This window comes from Struthio camelus, chromosome Z, assembly GCF_040807025.1.
Source record: "Struthio camelus isolate bStrCam1 chromosome Z, bStrCam1.hap1, whole genome shotgun sequence".
Lineage (NCBI taxonomy): Eukaryota > Metazoa > Chordata > Aves > Struthioniformes > Struthionidae > Struthio > Struthio camelus.
This window is the reverse complement of record NC_090982.1, coordinates 40,133,184-40,152,689: the sequence shown is the minus strand read 5'-3', so window position 1 is coordinate 40,152,689 and position 19,506 is coordinate 40,133,184. Positions and strand designations below refer to the sequence as shown.

At 35.5% G+C, this 19,506-nt stretch overlaps 1 protein-coding gene across 5 annotated transcripts in view; it reads left to right on the top strand.

Moving 5' to 3' along the window:
- The window catches only part of LOC104150255 (casein kinase I), a 78,874-nt gene that overhangs the window by 39,742 nt on the left and 19,626 nt on the right, over positions 1–19,506 (top strand). For all 5 annotated transcript variants that reach the window (XM_068926897.1, XM_068926896.1, XM_068926894.1 and 2 more), the window contains 4 exons: positions 4,469–4,617; positions 5,856–6,090; positions 16,526–16,611; positions 16,748–16,832. In XM_068926897.1, coding sequence (XP_068782998.1) covers positions 4,469–4,617; positions 5,856–6,090; positions 16,526–16,611; positions 16,748–16,832 — 555 coding nt within the window. The remainder of the gene's footprint in view (positions 1–4,468; positions 4,618–5,855; positions 6,091–16,525; positions 16,612–16,747; positions 16,833–19,506) is intronic.

Here is a 19,506-nt window from a genome sequence, read left to right as displayed (position 1 = left end):
TAAAAAAGGATGCTGTCTTTTGTATTTAAGGTAGTGCTAGATGATACTCTTAGTATTTTGCAATGAGTTACCAAAAAATTTTGCTTTGATCTGAGAGAGCACAGTGGGAAATCAAAGTGCTATAGAGATGGATCCATAGATCACTTCAGTCTTATTCCTTGGTGCTTAATCAACCTTCTTAAGGTAGGTGGTCCCTCTCTCTGGAAGACTTCACCCCATGTGTAAATACAACTTTGACTTTTCTGTGTCCTTTGGTTTTCTCACTTCATAACTTCTCCCACGTATCTTGCTAACAGTCGTGAGTATAAACTCAAAGTGAAATTTGAGTAACTTTACATGGGCACTGCTTTAAGTGATATTCTTAAGTTTACTCTTGTGAGTGAAGAGTTTACTCTTGCACTGAAAACAAAATGCTGATTTTTTTGTAAGGCTAATTTTTCTGCTGCTACTTTTGCCTTTTGTTCTGTTTCCACTGATGATATGTAGGGGAATAAACAATAAGCAGTTACATGCATTTATGTGCTTGTATGTAGGTCTGCATATGTGTATATATGTCTGTATCTATTAGTAAATACAGATCAGATGAACTTAAAACAATCTTCTATGCTTAATTTATAAATTTAATGTTAGTACCACTTAAAATGAATCAATCTATTGAGTGCAGAGTGTCTGTTCATGTGCACTGTATTGTGTGCCCAGAGACTCCTATAGTTCTATAATCAATTGTTTGGGCAACATCTCGTCAATTTTGAGTTCTGCTGCAACTGGTATGCTTTAACTGCAAGGCTGAGCTGTTAATATATCAATTATTCATGTGACTGTGTTAGTATTTATATTCAGGGGAGTATAAATTTAAGGCATTGTGGGTGCCTGTGTACTTCACTGTAGAGATGCTGTTATTAATATAGATTTAATTTAGCTGCTGTTTTGTGCAGGTATAGTTCAACAAAAACTATTGTCTTGTTTGCCAGTACATTCTAGTATTTGGCTTAAATGTATTGAATTTTCTCTATTTGTATTTGAAGTTTAAAAAAGTATTCTAGAATACATGTAAGTGATTTGGTAAGAATGCCGGTTGTATAACTTTAAATTTTTGAAAACAGGTAATTCCCGACTAAGAAGCTTGGTAGTATGCAAAAACTTATATTGATTTTGGAATATGACATCACACAAGTGATGTATTTTTTGGTATAAAAAATGAGATAACTGTAATCATAAAGGAAGTTGATATGGTACAACGACTGTTCAGGATATGGCAGACGAAGAATGGGTGTTAACATTTAATAGAGATGCATTTGTTGTAAATTTATTTACTATGTTAATTATCTAAATAACTTAGATGTTAGATCTCTTTAATGGAAAGAAGTCTTGAAGTTGTATGGCTCTTTCCTATATTTATAAATAAGAAATATAGTCTACATGTTGTATGCACTTCTCTAACATGACGTTTTAGCTTGTGTGCGGTGCTGATGTCAGGTTGCTGTATAGCATCTGGCTCTGGGTATAGGGTTTGCTATTTTACAGTGCAGAGATGGCTGTGGTTTCAGTAGCTATAAAGGGCTGTATTTTCTGGGATTATACAGTCTCTGTATGCTGCTTTGGTCTAATTTGAGAACCCCAGATGATGTATTATCCTGCAAGCCTGTGATTTCTTCCCCAGAGGATCAGGCCAGATTTTGTAGACTTAGTAAGGAATATTTGTGTTGGTGGCAGTTTGAATTCCATCCTTGATGGAGTACCAGTATGACTGTGCCATGGAAGATGGTTATCACTGCAAATCTTAATCTCCTCAGTTTAAAGTATTTCCCTTGTGTCCAGTAAATTGACACCTTTAAAGATTAAAGATATAAATAAAAGGCAGTGGGGTATAGAAAGCCGAATGTAGAACAAATTGTGCGGCAACTGCAGTCTTGTACTGTATTTTACTGGCATTTATGGCTCTTATTTACTGGTCAGTCAAAGTGAAATTCAGTGCAGGTCAGTTAAGCAGATGTCTTTCTGAATTGGGTTTGGAGAAAACTAAAAAGAAACTATTACTACAAGAAACAGAACACAAAGTCACTTAACTTTCCAACTTTGGGTTGTGTTTTATAATGAAATTTAGCAAGGAATGCTTCAAGTCAGAGGAAGGTTTGAATCACAAGGTTAAGAACGAGTTGTTACTCTAGACCTATGTTTTTCATACTTCACTGACAGCCAGCCTTTGTTTATCAAGCTAATTGTTTTCTGAAGTAATCAAGGCTACTACTTGATATCTTTAAGGCAAGTATTTGGAACTTTTACTTTGAGATATATACTTAGTCATGTTGCTCATATCTATATTGAATTAGACAACTGTAGTGAACAGTATGAGTCTCAGGCTTAAGTCAGGTTGAATGCTGAAGCTTTTGAAAAAGATAACAGCCAAGGTGTGTAAAGGTGATGAACTAGAAGTATATTCTGTTTGTATTTTTTTGAAGACATTTGACAGGTACAGCTATAATCTATCAAAAAAGACTTAGCAGTTAGAACGCATTTAATCTTGTCAACGTTATAGAGACTCTGAGCTTTAAAATCTTAAGCGTGATGGACCTAAACATGGTAGACCAAGGCACTTGGAGTGGTAAACCTGATAGATGACAGAGATGGTTCTGTTCAATTCCAGAGCTCATTACTCAGTGCTAAGGTGCTGCCAGCAAGAAAATCTGTTTTCCTTTTTTACTATATGGATATAAGACAAAATGTTAGGTGGTTTTACTATTTATTAAATACTGCAGGTGTGGTTAACTGACCTTGGTTATGTGCCAGGGTCATGGTTTAGTCAATGTGTTCTTTATTTAATTGTTTGAAGGTGTATGGTTTTTACCATGATATGATGACATGTACAGAATATTTAATGCAGTTTTCTATATCTGATAAAGGCAATAAGAAGGTAATTTTCTGTAGTTAGTTGAAATCTGATGTTCCAATCCAATGTGTTCTTAAAGTACTATGTTTTGGAAATTATAATGTAAATTTTTACTTTTATGTTAGGAAAAGCTAAGGTTGCATTGCAAAAAAAGGGGTCCAGATGACAGGTTACACTTTAGACTCCATTTATTCCATAGCTTAAGTATTATCATAAATATTTTTCTGACATACTCTAAATGTAAATGACTAGATTGTGTTTCTAGAATGATTTAAGTTTAGTTTTTAATTAAGACTTCTTTATTTAAACTACTGTAAATTTAAATTTTTATTTAACTGTACCCAAGACTTGAAAACAAAGGTAGCTTTTAAACTAAACTTGCCCTTTGCCCTTCTAGGCAGATGTATTTTCACCTGTTCACGTGGGGTCAGAGATTGTTTTTTCAAAAATATTTAAAAGTTTACATTCACAAATACAAATTAAGTTTTAGTTGTGTACATTTTTACTTTATGAAAACGAATTAAGTTCGTAATAAAAAAACATCACATAGCATTTCCAAAAATATCTGCTATATGTTAAGGTAACAATTTCCACCTTAAATCATTTTAATATTTAACAGTAATAATTGAACTTAATGGATTGTGTCTGGACAGCATGGACTCAGTTTGAAAAGGAATGTAAGAATTCAAGATGAGTTTCTGGTGTGATACTTCAAAAGTGGGTTCAGAGTGAATTTTTTTTTAAATCATGTTCCCTTGGAGACTTCGTAAAACCTCCCTTGTCCTACGTTCTTAGTATGTTTAAATATCCCTGTCCATCAAATGCTTTGAAAGAATTCATCTCGGTCTGCTCTGTGTTCTATTAGAAATCTAGATTTTTTTTTTCAAGTTCAACTCTGTGTAGATTTTTAATGAACTAATTCAGGTTTAAGAAAGTACTTTTATTACGTGCTGTCTAAATGGAAGTGAGAATTAGTGTAGGAGAAGACAGGAGAGGCCTTCCCATGCAAATTTAAGCAGAAAATACTTGTATTTGAAAAATATTAATACTAACAAGTGATGACCATAATGATTTGTCAACAGCATTTTCATATTAATGGTGCATGTAAAACTTAGTATCTCATTTTAAGTGTTTTCCTCTCTGATTATCTATATAAATTAAAATCAGTACCTTTAACTTATCAGTACTTGAGGATTCATTAATCTATTGAATTTTTATATTATTTTTATTGATGAGATGGTGTCTTTACTCCTGTATGTGGCTTCCAGTCCTATTTTAAAAGATTATTTAAAAACTCTTGAAATGTATTTTAAAATCCTGTTTCAGTTTACCCTTTCAAAAGCTAATGGATAGGTTCTGTTTTTTAAAAAACTTTAAATCTTTCATAAGCCAACCTATTTTCGGAGAAATGGTTATTGAAGCTGATACTACCTTCATTACTCCTGTTGTGTCTATAGTTTTTTACAAGGTTTTATTGTTGCTTTTTTGTGAGACAGAAGTATTTTTAACTTCAAATCAGGTAAGAATTTTATGTTCATTGATCTTAACCCTTTATAATTGTATTTTATCTTCCTTTTACAGATGGAATACCTCAGGTCTACTATTTTGGCCCATGTGGCAAATATAATGCCATGGTGCTAGAACTACTGGGACCTAGTTTGGAAGATTTATTTGACTTGTGTGATAGGACATTTTCTCTTAAAACTGTTCTTATGATAGCCATCCAGCTGGTAAGTAAAATACAGCCATGCATGTTATTTTGAATGTTCATTAGAATACTAGGTCAGTTTTTGAAAGACTAAATGCACGTTTGACTTGCTGAAGACTTGTATTTTCCATGATTTAAGTTGCTGTTAGTGGTATTTGAGTCTTGTAAAGAGCCTGTGGTAGACATTTTTATCAGGAAGACCTTACACATGTTACTTTCCTTGCCTTTTGTTCTAGTTTTTCCAAGAATCACTGTGTGAAAATAGTATCGTTGTATTCTGAGTTCTCATATTTAATCACAACCTGAAATCATGAATTCTAGTATTTTTTTAGTTAAAAGCAAAATCTTCTTGATATACAAATACTTTTAATCTATTAAAGTGGTTGGATGATGGGGATTCTTAAATAACATTTTTTCCTGGATGTTCTCAGACATAAAGAAAAAAATTTGAGAAATACTAACATGGTACAAATTACTCAAGATTTTTTCATGTTTTTTGAAGTATTTCATGGTATACTTTTCACTTGAGTACAGAGAGACAAAGCTTTGTGTGTTTGTTTTGGTGCAATATGTTTTTAAGTCTTTCTGAAATATTAAAGATCCAGAGCCTCCTCTTTAAATATTGGAAGAGTTCTTCCTCGTGAAGGGTAAGAATATCCATAGAAAACACTTCCCTAACTGCATAAAACAAAGGTCTGAAACTAGCATTCAGCTTATTTAGGGCATTTATAAATAGTTCATTTTTAAATCTGAAATCATCACAGATCTGAAGTCATCATTAATAATTGCTTTTCCTTTCCAAATACATGAACTTTAATAGGAAGTGATACACCTAGAAAGGAAGTTATGTGGATACTGATGACTTTCTAGTACTTCTTTATTTTGCCATCTACATGGAGCTTTATTGCTTACAGCTTGATGACATTTCTGGTTATAGTTTTAATGAGCACAGAAGCTTGTTGCCGGATCTCAAAAATGATCAAGTTTTGTGACTTGTTATATAGTGATTCATGTCTGACTTCAAGCGTGAAAAGTTTTCTGTACGTGGTGCAGTGTATCCACTCAAGGCGCATGTGCCATTTTCACAAACTTTATCTGGGAGTTGCCATGGTAAGAGCAATAGCCCTTTGATTTTAAAGTTAAGAGGGTAATACCCTCTAAATATAAAGCTAATGTAGAAATAAGTAGCTTCTACCACAATTTCATGTGGCAATCTGAAGCTTAAACTAAACTTTCTGTCGTTTTTTCCTTTTATTAAAGATTTCTCGTATGGAATATGTCCATTCAAAGAACTTGATTTACAGAGATGTAAAACCCGAGAACTTCTTAATAGGACGACCTGGAAACAAAACCCAGCAAATTATTCATATTATAGATTTTGGTTTGGCAAAGGAATATATAGATCCAGAAACAAAGAAGCACATACCATATCGAGAACACAAGAGCCTTACAGGAACAGCTAGATACATGAGTATAAATACACATTTAGGAAAAGGTACGTGTGCTTTTTAAGTGCAGAAACAAAAATTCAACAGCTGTCATTATTTGTGTAAAATCATCTTGTTTTCAAGTTGTAATTTTTCTCAACAGTCTGTAGTCATTAAGAACTGAAGTTTCCTGAACTGTGCAAAATTATAGTTCAGCTTCATTAAAATATCATTTATGGGAATAAGGTACTCTGGGTCTCTAGTCATCATGGTCATGTCTCAGCAAATAGCTACAGTATTTACATTTAGATCTTTGTAGAAGAAAGATGAGGGTTTTTTTTATGCATCATAACTTCACATTAGAAGTATCCCAAGTTTTTAAATATGTATTTAAAAAAAACAGTCAAATGTCACTGCATGGTAAAGACTTAATAGAATGCTGCTTGAATCGGTGATCATGTTGCGCAATGCTTATAGTTCAGAAGTACTTCATGTTAAGATGGCAGATGTGAAACCGTCGACTTTTTCCTAATAGCAATAAGGGAGGGATTTTTATCAGTAAAATCACACACTTGCAGCTTATATAGAGAGCTGTTGTAGCTGAAGAAATTAAGTTAAAAACATGTGGTTTAATTTCATCTATTTTTCAAAATGTAATCTTGAGATTCCCCCAAGAGGCTAATCATGCACACATGCTCAGCCTTTTCCCTTTTTTAAAAAGGAGTTACCTTGTTTAAAGGTACAATTTTATACCTAACAATGTGGGACTCATCTTCCTATTTCTGCTTTTTCTTTTCAGTTCAAAATTTATATTTTTATGATAGGAGAACAGAAATTGCTCTTGGTTCCTGCTTCAGTCTCAAAATAAATCAGATTGAAAGACTTGTCTTTCACATGTACTTATGCTGGCTTCAGATATGCCTTTTCCACGAAAACGCAGAGGACAACACTTAGTGTTCAGTGTGTTTCATGGCAAGTGTAGACCCATCTTTACAACATGACCTTCAATAGTGCTTTAGTACAGTAAACTTGGGGAAATTTGCAATATCTCTAGGCAGGTTAAAGAATACAGAGTTCTTTCAAATTAAACAAAAAATGCAGATGTTCAAAACAGAAGACTTCAAGTAGGTACATTTAAATGATGATGAAGAGGTAATGTTTTTGTTGACTGTTCCAAAGAGTATTGATTTTAAAATGGCCAGAGTTTACTTTCTCATTTTAAATGTTTTGAATTGTGGTATCACCCGACTTGCATCTCTGCATCCTCTGGCTACTTTTTTTATACATGCAGCTGAAGGGTTTCATTTTATTATGTGCAAACCAATTCTGCTGTTCAGGCCAGACTTTGGCATGGATTAGTCTTGCTTTCTCCCATAGATTCCCAAAGCAGCCTCAAATTTCTCTGTGAAGTAGGGAGAAAGAGGCAGGTATATATATGCCTGTTAGATATCCAAAAATAAGATCAGCTGTGTGTATCTCCAGATAGTTAGAAGTTTATAGTCAGAAATAACTGAATCAGACAGTTGCTGAAAGGCTACCCTAATTACATCTGGTAAGAGTTACAGTTGCATACTGTTCTTCACCTACATCTAAATAACTTATTACATACTTGCACAGTTTCAGAGAAGTGGAAAAAAAGCTGCTATTTAATGAATAACTGCCTTGCCTTTATATTTGATACCTGTTTTCTGGAGTCGGTCTTGAAGTTGCTTTTTAAAAATCTCTTTGGTAGTCCTGCCTCTTTGAAACATCTTCACGGGCTGGTTAACTTCCTTAAATATATGTTCAAAGGGGAAGTTCTAAAAATAAGATATAATATTAGTTGCTTCCCTTTTTAAAAGTGCGAAATTGCACTTTTCTGCTCTCTTCTCGGTTTTTTGGATTTGCCTCTATAATGAGTGTTCAGTTAAATACTTGAAATTTCTACTGAATGGTTGAAACACTGGTGTGTGTGGTTCCTGGCACTTACACATCAGGAATGCATGTATTTAAAAAAAAAAAAAAAAAAAAAATTGCTTGCCAAAAACAAGCATGTGGAATATAACTAGGCCTTGTGAAAAGCATCTGGGATGCTTAGCTCTAGGAGCATCTTGGAATATAACTTGTTTGGCTAAGTATACTAAACAGGTTTATATGTAATGAAACATCTGTGAAACAGTTATCCAGTCTACTTTTTTTAGCCTAAGGCCTTATACGTAAGCAGAAGCTAATCAACGTACTCAGTTTAACTGAGTCATATTGTAGTTGAACTGATAACATGAGATGGGTGAGAAATACTTTCCTTTAGCTGGCAAGCTGAGCCTTGGTAATTTGGGGGGACTTTTTTCTCATAAATCTTCCAAGTTTTCATATGTAGATTCCATGACAGTGTGTCCTTCTCCAAGCTTTTCAACCTCGGAAATCTGTCAGTGCTTGTTGTGCTTTTCCACTCAGTTCTTCACTTAAGCAATATTTTAGCCTCTAAAGTAAGAGGCATAGTGAAAGATATATTAATGCACACTTTGCATAATCAGTGTTTGAAAACACAAAATACAGAATTAAAGATGCAAATTACCATGTTTGAAGTTTGTAGTTTTAAAGATTACTTATTAGTATTCATTCTCAGTAGTTTATTCTTTTTGTTTAAGTAGAATACAGTGGTAAGAAGTTCAAAAATGTACAGTTTTTAATAGCTTATATTTGAATTGATGGAAGTGAGTTTTACGAGATATGTGCCAGTTTACTGTAGGGTCTGAATGATAGCATACAACTCCCAGTGTCTTAGCACATTAAAGTTGGACCACTTAAGATGGTGCTTACCTCTAAAAAGAAGGATTCATGGCTGGTAGTAGTCATGGGAAGGAAGACCAAATGGCTGATAAAGGAAGTTATAAACTGTTATTGATCTCAGCATTAGATTAACCGAACCTTGAATTCAGTTTACTGAAATTAGACTGCACTGCAGCCAGCTATGTTTCAGGGGCTGCTTCATGAACTGTTCAGTTACCCCTAGTACAGGCCAAGAGTTTTGTGGTGTAAGGGGGAAGTAGACTCTCTTCAGCTGGTCTGACTTTCCTCTTCCACAGCATGTGAGCTAAAATCTCCAAGGTGATTTGGTTTGAGACTTGCTGCTTCAGAGCTGACAGCAATCTTTGCTTTCCAATCTCTAGCTGTGTGTGTGTTTTGGGGGAGCCTTTCCTTATCTCAGCTGATACTTCAAAGTATCAGAATATTACCCTCATTGTTTTGTGCTGCTTGAAGTGCTGACTTGGGACTCAAAGTGTCTCAAAACTGAAAGGTATTGGGTGTGTGTTTCAGTAGCGGTCGGTTTAAAGATCAGCATCTGCATCTGCCATAGCATCATGGCCACTGTTGTTCCTTTCCTGATTGCAAAAGTGTTTGGAGACCCTTGGCAACTGCAGGAAGATCCCATTGGTGGGCCACTAATCCTCAAAGAGGTACAGAGCAGAAAATGTTTCCTACTTTTCTTCCATGTTAGATTGTGACTGTTCAGTTAACTACAGCCAGAAGTTTGTCAGGTGGATTAAAGGATTATTCATGACCTTGTTGATCTAACGTTTGTTAGAGGAGATGGTCATGACCTCAAATTCATTTTGTTATCATATTTGGGTTATATAAAATAGGGAATCTTTTTCCTTTTTCTTTTTTAGTTGGACTGTTTCTGCAAAGGTTTTGAGACTACTTCTGAGGACTGACCTAGTGGAAAATTTTTTGGCCTTTTACGCACACTGGAAATGAAATACAGTATGACAACTTTATTTCAGCAGTTACTTTAGTGTTTGAAATAGGGAAACTTATTTTCATCTTCAGCAATATTTACTAGAGTGCTACAATATTTTCTAGTTAAGAGCACAAATGATGAATTTCTCACTTTTCCAGAGGTCTTGTCAGCATTGTTGTGTTAGTGGGTTTTGAACTTCTTGATCGGAAGCTGCTTGGAAACTAAAATAGGTGTAGAAGTGTATTTCTAGTGTTTAGGTATAATGAAGACTCCTCCCATCCACTCACCATCCAAAAAGTGTTTAAAGATGAAATTGGGACCTTGATAGACTTGTCTACAAGGATAATACAAGGATGTGTAAAATAGTAACTCAGCTATTTTAAGCTTGTCATATTTGCTAGATCTACTGTTCTTAACCAGGTAAAGATTTAAAAGACTGCATTGTATTTATGCCATATTAAAGACAAACAGCTTTAAGATTAGATGAAGAGATTTTTCATGCTAACAGAGCATGAATATTTCCTATATAATATCATGAATATTTAACACTAGACAGGAACATTTTTTTAAAGCTTTGTAGCAGTGTTTGAACTTCCTAAATATAATTTTTAGAACATAAGTTCCTCAAGTAAAGGGAGCAGTCACTTTATTTTTCATTCATGATGTATTGGGTTGGGATCAACCTAAGGTAACACAATCACTTTTAAAATTAAATGAGCCTTAGTCCTTAAATAACATACCTCCTACCTTCTGTTGTATCACTTAAGAAAATAAATCAAAGCTGGTAACTAATTGGAGAACCAATGAATTTTGAAGGGATTTCATGTTTGGTATTACAATGGTAACCTAGTAAATGACACTTCTCCCTGACCCCAGGGAGGGCCTCTTCTGCTCCTTAGGCAGAATCTTGTTTGCTGATTGGATGGGTTTATTTTCATTTAATGGTTCCTTAACCTTTAAAGCAGCCTGTGTGCAAGTTCTGTCAAATTTAACTACCATGTTATGGATATGCTTATGCCTCTCAACTATGATATAGAACTGAGAATGTGGGTGGGTGTATACTACTAACCCCTCTGGCTGGTTAGCTGTGACAAAGCTAATACTCTTTAGTAGTAAGTCTTGCTTCACTGTAGTATGTCTCCTTCTCAAAGATATAGGCAATTCATAAATGTAAGCAGAAAAAGTGAGTCTGAACCTTAGGGTTCTCTCCGCTCAGAGCGGTGAGCGAGTCTGATCTGACTTCCTCTCGATTTCAGTATTTTTCAGGCATTTCATGGGTGATGGAGAATTATTAGTCCTGTAATCTCATAGGCTTCTAATACACACTGAACAAAGTGAATGAGGCTTTTATTTTCAGAGTCTCTAGGTTTTGTGTGGAGTTTGGTTTTTGCATGTTCTGTGATTCCCCTCTGAAAGTTTAAGGTTTCGTTCAGGTAGCAGCACATACAGAATGCTGAAGCTGTTTAATTCTGTTGTCCCTTTGATATTTCTCTGTCTTGTTGAGACTGGAATATAAGCAACATTTAGCTCTATCTGAAAATACTGACACTGAGGCTTTTAGGGCAATGTTTTCAAATCTGAAGGTAATTCCTCCAGCAACTTGAATGGTCTCATAGCAAAACTAATGTGTGTTATGGCTTTTTGATTACCCAAGGTGTCAGCTGACCTTGTGAAAAATCAGTACAATTTGACTAGAGAGAGAGGTTTTCAGATTCTTTTATAGGTTGATCTGAAGTACACATTCATTGAACCCTAACTTGATCTATGTTATTACGTATGAATGAGAATGTTTTCCTTTGCTCAATTATATTTGAAGATCCAGAGTGTTTAAAACTCATAGCAGGTACATAGTAACTAACAAGACTTTAAATGATTGCATATGTTTGTACAGAATTACCAAGGCCCGGTATTCTGAGGTGCATACAGAAGATGACATACCGTTACTAAACATTCTGTAGCCAATCGTTTCAATAATTTTTTTTGTTCCGGAAATATGCGTTTGATCAAGTGCTATTAGGGGCTGTGTAGCAAGCTGGGTAGTTTGAGTGTTAGGTAGGAAATATTTCCCATATCTGGAAAAATAAGGTGGCTTTGCTCAGATAGCTATTTGTTTGAAGGATGTAGAGATATTCCACAGCCCTTATCAGCATGTGACTGGTTCCCTTGTGCACATGAAGTAATCTCTCTTGGGCATAAAGTTATTCCATGATACTTTTCCTGTCCCCTTTTTTCAGGAAGGGAGAGGGAGATCCCAGAGAATGCAGGTTCTGACTGGGAGCTAAAGGGAGACAAACATTTACTTCTGTAAAAATTCTAGGATTTCTTTTGTTTGCTGAAAATGTAAATATATAAAACTTTGGGGGGATTTTGCTGGTATTTCCCTAATTTCAGAAAAATAATATACTGGATTTTTCTGTTTGTTTAGTAACTGATCACAAGAAACTTAGCAATTACAGCTTCATGTGACTATAAAATGGATATTTTTAACATCCTCTGCAGGACATGTGCATACGTCCTTCGTTATATTGATCTCCTCCTGGTAGTACATAATTATTGAGGAGTCAGAGATTAGTCATTGTGTGATGAATGTCTGAAACTCTTTTGGGGATGAAACAGTTTTGCTTTGTAATGCTAGCTGAAAGGCCACATGCAACCTTTTTTTTTAAACAGCAGTTTTCTTCAAAGAACTTAACCTTAAATGATAGGCCTGCCCTGTTAGAATTGTCTTATGTCCTAGATTTTAAAATCAATTTTCTAAAGACCAAACTTTTCTGAAATCCAGAACAGCAAACATTTCTATACTGGATCAATCTTAATGTGTTTCTAAGCATAGCTTTGTTCACAGTGCATGACAGCACTGAAAACTATTAGCTTAAATCCTAGAGAAACTCCGAAGAAATGTTTTCTGTACTTATGGGCTGTGCTTTCCAGCCATGGCCATTCAGAAGTCCCAGCAACTTTTTCTTGCCACTGAAGTGGTGATGCCAGGAGGAAGTCCTTTTCCAGACTTAGGACCAGCATAGCAGGTTCACTAGTCTCCTTCTCTTACCACTGAGTCATCACCTGATGTCAGGGACATTAGACGGGCCTACGAGCAGGGTAGACTCGAGAACTGACCTCACAGACACAGCAGGTGAAGTTTTAGTACCTCTTTTGAGGCTAATGCAAAGCAGTAGTATAGCAAGCAGAGCAAGGGTTAAGTGGAGCGCTGTGCTCTGAACAGTGGTTGACAGATATGGCTTGTAAGCAACAAATGGGATTGAAAATATGGTTAGAATATGGTTGTATGTTTTTATTGCAGGGATTTTATTAATTGATTTTTAATAATTAAAATAACTTTTCAGGAATAATAAAAGTAGTCATTTGGCTTTATGCTTAATAGAGTAGCTTCACAGTCGTGTTCTGACCAGCTATCAGAACTGTATTGCCACAGAGAAATCAATATGCTTGAAGTAAATTATAATTACGTAATGTTATTGTTCAGATTAGTATTTCAGAGATCCTTAGGTTTGTAGTTCTGATATTGGTCTGCTTTTGGATAAGTGTTAGCCGAATAGTCTTTTTTCTATGTAAACTTGGAAAATCCTTGTTTGTATGTAACAGTGCTTCTAGTAAGCGCTGCTTTGAGATTCTAATTGACTAAGATGATAAAACTCAAATTCAGCATTTGCTAGTAAATTGCTTTGCTCCCTTAAGGGTACAAGTTAAAATAGGATTTTTCCTTGAAGTTCATGTTTTCCTTGTATAGCAATGTGGCATACAATGTGTGCTTATGGTAAAATTGGCATACAACTTTGTTTTTCAATTTAATGATTTTGTTAAGAAGGGGATGCTATTGTGTTATTATGTAGAACTGTACTATTTTGAATAAGACTCCATTATCACCAGGTGAGAATTTTAAAAATCAGTTACGCTAAACTTCTGTAGGTTTACAGTTCAGATCATGTAGATAACCACTTGCCCTCTGTTCTGTGATTACAGTAAAGAGCCTTTATATCAAGCCATGCGATCACCTCAGGATCAAACCTGTGCTTTCTGTTCTTCCAAACAAATAATAAATTCCTACTATTTCAGCATTCCTGTAGCAAGCAGTAAAATACTTTCTTTGGAGGGGGAATACAGTGCTTATAATAGATGTATACTGAAGACTGACTGTCTTACTTGTCTTGTATCATGGTTACTTTACCAGGTAATTTATGCAGATGGCTTAGTCTGAGGGTCTAGTTCTAATTAAACTCAACCTACCTGAGTCAAGATGATTAATTTGTCTGTAGTTTGAAAGCTAAATAATGGGTGGCCAGTCAGTTTCTGTATCATGTAGCTGGCCTCAAGTGACTCTCCTTGAGAGAGAGTATTTTTTGTGCCCTAAAACCTTATTTTCTGTCTGCCGTCTTATGACTACGTTACCTTTTGGGCAACAGATCCTCTCAATCTCATTAAATTAGGGTCAGTGTACTGATCTAGCCCTAGGATCAGTGTACATCAACAGCTCTTCCTCCAACTCATATTCGAAATCCTTTTCTCTACCAGTTAATCCACTTCTAGTTTTTTTAGCTTTCAGTGAGGTCCTTCTCTTAACAGTAGCAATATAATCTTTGGGTTTCCTGTTTCTCACATTTACTCTTGGGAGTTCCATCCTAGAGGAAAGGGTATTTGACTGTTATTTTTTATCACTCTAAGGTGATCAGTGAAGGACTCTTAAGTGTGCGTTCTGAATAATAATCCAAAAAAATTGAAATATTAAAGAAAAATGTATTTGCATAGCAGAAACTTGTGAAGGCATTGTGAATTTTGAATGGCATATCTTAGAAATAGTTTGCCTACAGAAATGTCTCACTGTCCAAAGTTCATTTAAAAAAACCCTCTTAATTAGAAGTCATTTCAAGATAATTTTTGAAAGTTTCTCTTTTCATGGAAAAGGCTCTCAGTGAAGGAGCAGTGGCTCAAAAATAACAAGCCTTTTAAAGGAGAACAGGTTATCTTTTCATCAACATGACCTGTAGAAGTTAATGCAGAGAAAAGGAGTTGTTTTCCCTTAGCAAAGACCAAATAGAGCTTTTTGATACCTTTTTGTGGGCTATGCCTTAATACTGTTCACAGGCCATTGACTGCACTTCTCACTTTATGCTTTGCCACTGTCTCCTTGCAACCAGTGAACTCTCTTAGGTAAAAACAGGTTCATGTTGCATTGTACAAAATTCTGTCACAAGCAGTGCTCTTTAAGTGCTCGTTATCTTGTCAACATTTCCTTCATGTACTGACATCCATCAGGCGTGGAACTCTAATATTAATTCCTATTCTCTCCTCATGTACACGAATGCATCAGTGTGGCACACAGATGGTATGAAGCAGCAAATGGGATGTTGCAGGGTTAGCAGAGAGATTCAGAGAAAGCATGTTGTCTGGAGGGTGCTCAGTTACAGCAGTGGCAGCAGTGGGCAACATCAAGTGTTGGCAAGGGAATTGGAAGCCTGGAGAAGAGTGAAAGACAACTGTGTGCAAAAGAAGAATGTCATATCCCTGACAGCTGTGTGGTGAAGGGAGGGGTTAGTTGTAGTCCATGCTCTGGATTACCCAATGTTTCACTGGTATTTCTTTATTCATTTGTTAGTATGTGTTTACCTAGTGTTCAAGTGTGACCAAGGTAGGGCTAGAAAACAGTAAGAAGTAAACTGCTCTTGTTATATTGAGTTAAGTATTGTTCAGATGCTGTGTGTTTACTGTAATATTTTAGGTTGATCTGATCAGTACTAGATTGGCTTTATTGAACTTAATGTTCAAAATGTAACTGAAATGATTTTTCATCTGCTTTTCTGTTCTATTTCTCTCCCTGTCAAAGGCATGGCCATTTTATTTTTGTGAAAATACTGAATAGAAGGGTTGTTAATATTTGGGTTTTAGATCTTCTGTTGGGGACTGTGTCAGAGGGAAGTAATGCCCCTTAATACCAAACATAACACACTAATTCCTCTTTCCACAGCAGTGTGAAATGAAGTCGGGTGATAATGTAAAGTCTGTTTCCTACTAGTTCTTTAAAGACCTTGACTGTTGTGTCTATATTACGTTGAGAGTTCCTAAGTGTATTAGATGTTTAAAAATATGACTACGCTTTGAATACATTGCATCATGTGTTACTTTACTGTTTCATAAAGCTTCTGTAAGCTTTTTGAAGGACTTCAACCAAAATCTGAATTCTGATTGGATGACTACCACTTCATGACTACAGATAAATTATTTTTGTGCTAAAGTTTCTTATGTAACTTAGCTTTAAGTCAGCTGTATCTGAGAACAGGCTGTACATACATGCCTCATTGATGCTGCTTTTTGATCAAACAAGAAGACTTCTTGGCCTTCTTCAGAAGACCTTTGGCTAACTCAGAAATCCCATGAAGGGATGCAGCGAAATGTACTATCTTCTCTGTTATTTTAGAGGGAAAAGTGTGTTCAGTTTTCTTCAATTGTTCTGCAGTTTAAATCTACAACTAATGCATGAAAAATGAGAAGAGAATGCAATTGGATATGTAAAAAAGTCAAAATATACTTTAAAATGGGAGCAGTTTCTTATGCCAATGTAATTTGTTTAAAGTACTGTTGATGAATATACCAGCAGTCTGCATCTGCATTTTCTGTTTTGGCTCTGTTCTTAGTGGCACAAGAAAACCACATGTGCAGTATGATTTCAAGCACTCTATACCTTTCAGTTACTTTTGTCATTTGGAAGCTAATCTTGTCAATGTAAAGTTATGCAGATTTGTTGTCCTAATATTTGAATTTTGTTTCAGAGCAAAGTAGAAGAGATGATTTGGAAGCTTTAGGTCATATGTTTATGTATTTTCTCAGAGGAAGCCTTCCATGGCAAGGTTTGAAGGTAGTGATTTTTTTTGATATCTTCACCTCCTTCCTGTTTTCAGATCATCAGCTTTTATTGGCCTGATCTTTTTCTTTTGGAAAATTTGTCTGCAAATTGTATGACTTCAGAAGATGTTTTTGTTCTTGTATCCTAGGCTGATACATTAAAAGAACGTTATCAGAAAATTGGAGACACAAAACGAGCAACACCAATAGAAGTTTTGTGTGAAAATTTCCCAGGTAATGTCTGTTAATAAAAATGCTGTGTGCAGATCTGAGAAACAAAACTGGCATGGATCATTTTTTATAAAATTTGATGTTGTAAGTAAAATAAAACAATCCTTTCAAATACTATTTTATGTATTATGGTAACAGATAAGAATTGTCCTTTGAAACAGCAGTAAATTAGTGCTGGTGTTTTTCAATGATAGTTTCTTCTAAAAGAAATATTAACAATATAGCATGATACATATTCTTACAGTGATCAAATAGTTTATATTATTCAGATATAAAATTTTGCAAGCCTTCTCGACTCTAAAACTGATACTTATTTCAGATCTCAAAAAATGACCAACTCTTCAGCTGGTACATGCTCATTAGCAACAGCTTGAAATATTTAAAACAATGAGTTGCAAGTAGTTTCAGGTGATGCTTGCTGTATGGTTGTCCTTGAACTTATGGAGCATCAATGAGGTGTTAGACTTGAGAAAAGCAAGCATGGCATTTATCTTTTTAAAGCTGGAGAAGCTGAAGAATTGCAGTTCTGGGGTGGGGATTCAAAATGAAGTAACACTGTGAAAGATAATCAGGAGATGATTGGTAGGTAAAATAGAGCTGCCAAGAACAGCTCATGGTAAACAGATTAGATTATGTTTTATGGCAAGACAGATCTCGTGGAGAAAAGAGGCAGATGCCCTATGTAATAAGACCCTCATCAATCAAGAGGAATCTACTGTGGGGGGAAAGATGTAAAACTATCTGAAGTACTTGAGTACTGGTCATTGTCGTATTGAAAGCGTGACAAGGGATTTCACAGCGGTCTGTACTGGGCCTGCTCAGTATTTTTATGAATGCCTTGTGTAACTGTTTATTAAACTTGCAAATGATAAGTTTGAAAGGCATAGCTTGGACAGTGGAATTAGAATGAAAGGATCTTGACAAATTACGAATATGGTCTAAAAATATAAGATACAGCACAATAAGGATGCATTTTAGGTAGTATGTGAAAATATGATCAAGTACAGATTGAATTAGTGGGCACAGTGAGGTTCTTCAGGTAATGATTTAAAGGTCGGTCACAAAGTGAATGAGTGAACAGTGTCATACTGTGTTAAATACACATATATATATATATATATACACACACACACACACACACACACACACACACACACCAGACTGGATTATATACACAGGATATAGCCTGCAAGATGGATGAAATACCATTTCCACTCTACTTAATACAGTGAAGCCTCAGCTGAAGTAGTATGTCCAGTTTTGGGGCCTGTGCTTCAAGAAAAAGTATCCTAGTTTAAAGGTTTGCTGTAAATGGAAGTGAGAATACTTATAAGTCATATTTGCGAGACCTCTTGAAGACTGAAGGAACAAGGATTGTTTTAGCCTAAATAAGACTGAGGAAATGAGCGTTTTCTGTACCTTTTGACTGCTATAAACATGAAAGGAATCTGCTGTGTCCCCAGCAGAGAAGACAAAGTAATGGACTTAATCCAAAACAATTAAGTTTAGCCTTAAACCCTTATGTTTTAAATACAGCAAAGAGCTGTCTGGGACACTGGAGCTTTTCACTGGAGCTATGTGAAAACAGATTGGATAGGTCTATAACTGATTTGCTATGGGATAGAGTGGTGTACTAGCTGACCTCTCAAAGTTCTTTCCAATGCTGTGCTATTAAGCAGGCCCATTACTGACTTTCTGATGCTTTTAATTTCATATTCTCAGGATATAAAAGATTTTCCTTCAATTTTTAGATTAAAAATTGATTAAAAAATAAAAATTTTCAGATTAAAAATTGAAATCAAATGAAATTGACTCTTCTAGTACAGAACTAGAGCAAATGTCTGAAAATAAACTTCTATTGGTTCACAAAAGTAGGGAAAAACCCCTGTGTTTTGGAATATAAATCTTCTGGATCCAGTATTGCATGCTTATTTTTCTGTAGTTACTAGCATGCTTTTAAAAATATTAAATCTAGTTTGAGCCTGTGTGGTGCAGTTTCTGCAAATAGTTATGGATAAGAATAGCTCCATGTATGTGGTGGACTACGTGTGCCAAAGTTAAAGACAAGTACACAGCTGTTTACGGGATTAGGCCCAAAAATGAAACAGGAAAATATATTTTTATCCTGGAGAACACACAGGTAAACTTCTTAGAGAATCCATATCATAATAGCTGTATTCTTGCATGTGGAAGTTCTTGCATTTCAAGTGTCCGTAGATGTTGTACCTTTGCCCTGTCATGCTTCCCTCTTACAGCATGGAACATAATGAAAAGTGCATCTACCACCTCTTCAGTTCCTTTCAGTAGCTAACTCGAGTTCCAGAAGGCAAGAGAACTCGGTACTTTCAGTGAAAGATGCATTTCACATGCAACAAAAATCAAAGCATCTTTTTCATCCCATGTTGTATGGGATTGTACTGTCTTTGAGAGGTGCCAACATGGCTGCTCTTTCAAGCCATAAATGAAACGTGAGTGAGGACTCAAACTCTTGATTTCCGCTTCAACTGTGCGGTGAGGATCATCTCTGATTTTTGGACTCAGCAGGTGTTTTGTAGCAGGTTCATCTGCATTAAATGGCTCAGCTCCAGCCTCCATACCACTGAAGGTGCCCCTTGTATCCTTTGAGTCTTGGTTTACCTCAGGAAAGGTCCATTGGTGATGTGTCACACTTCTCTTC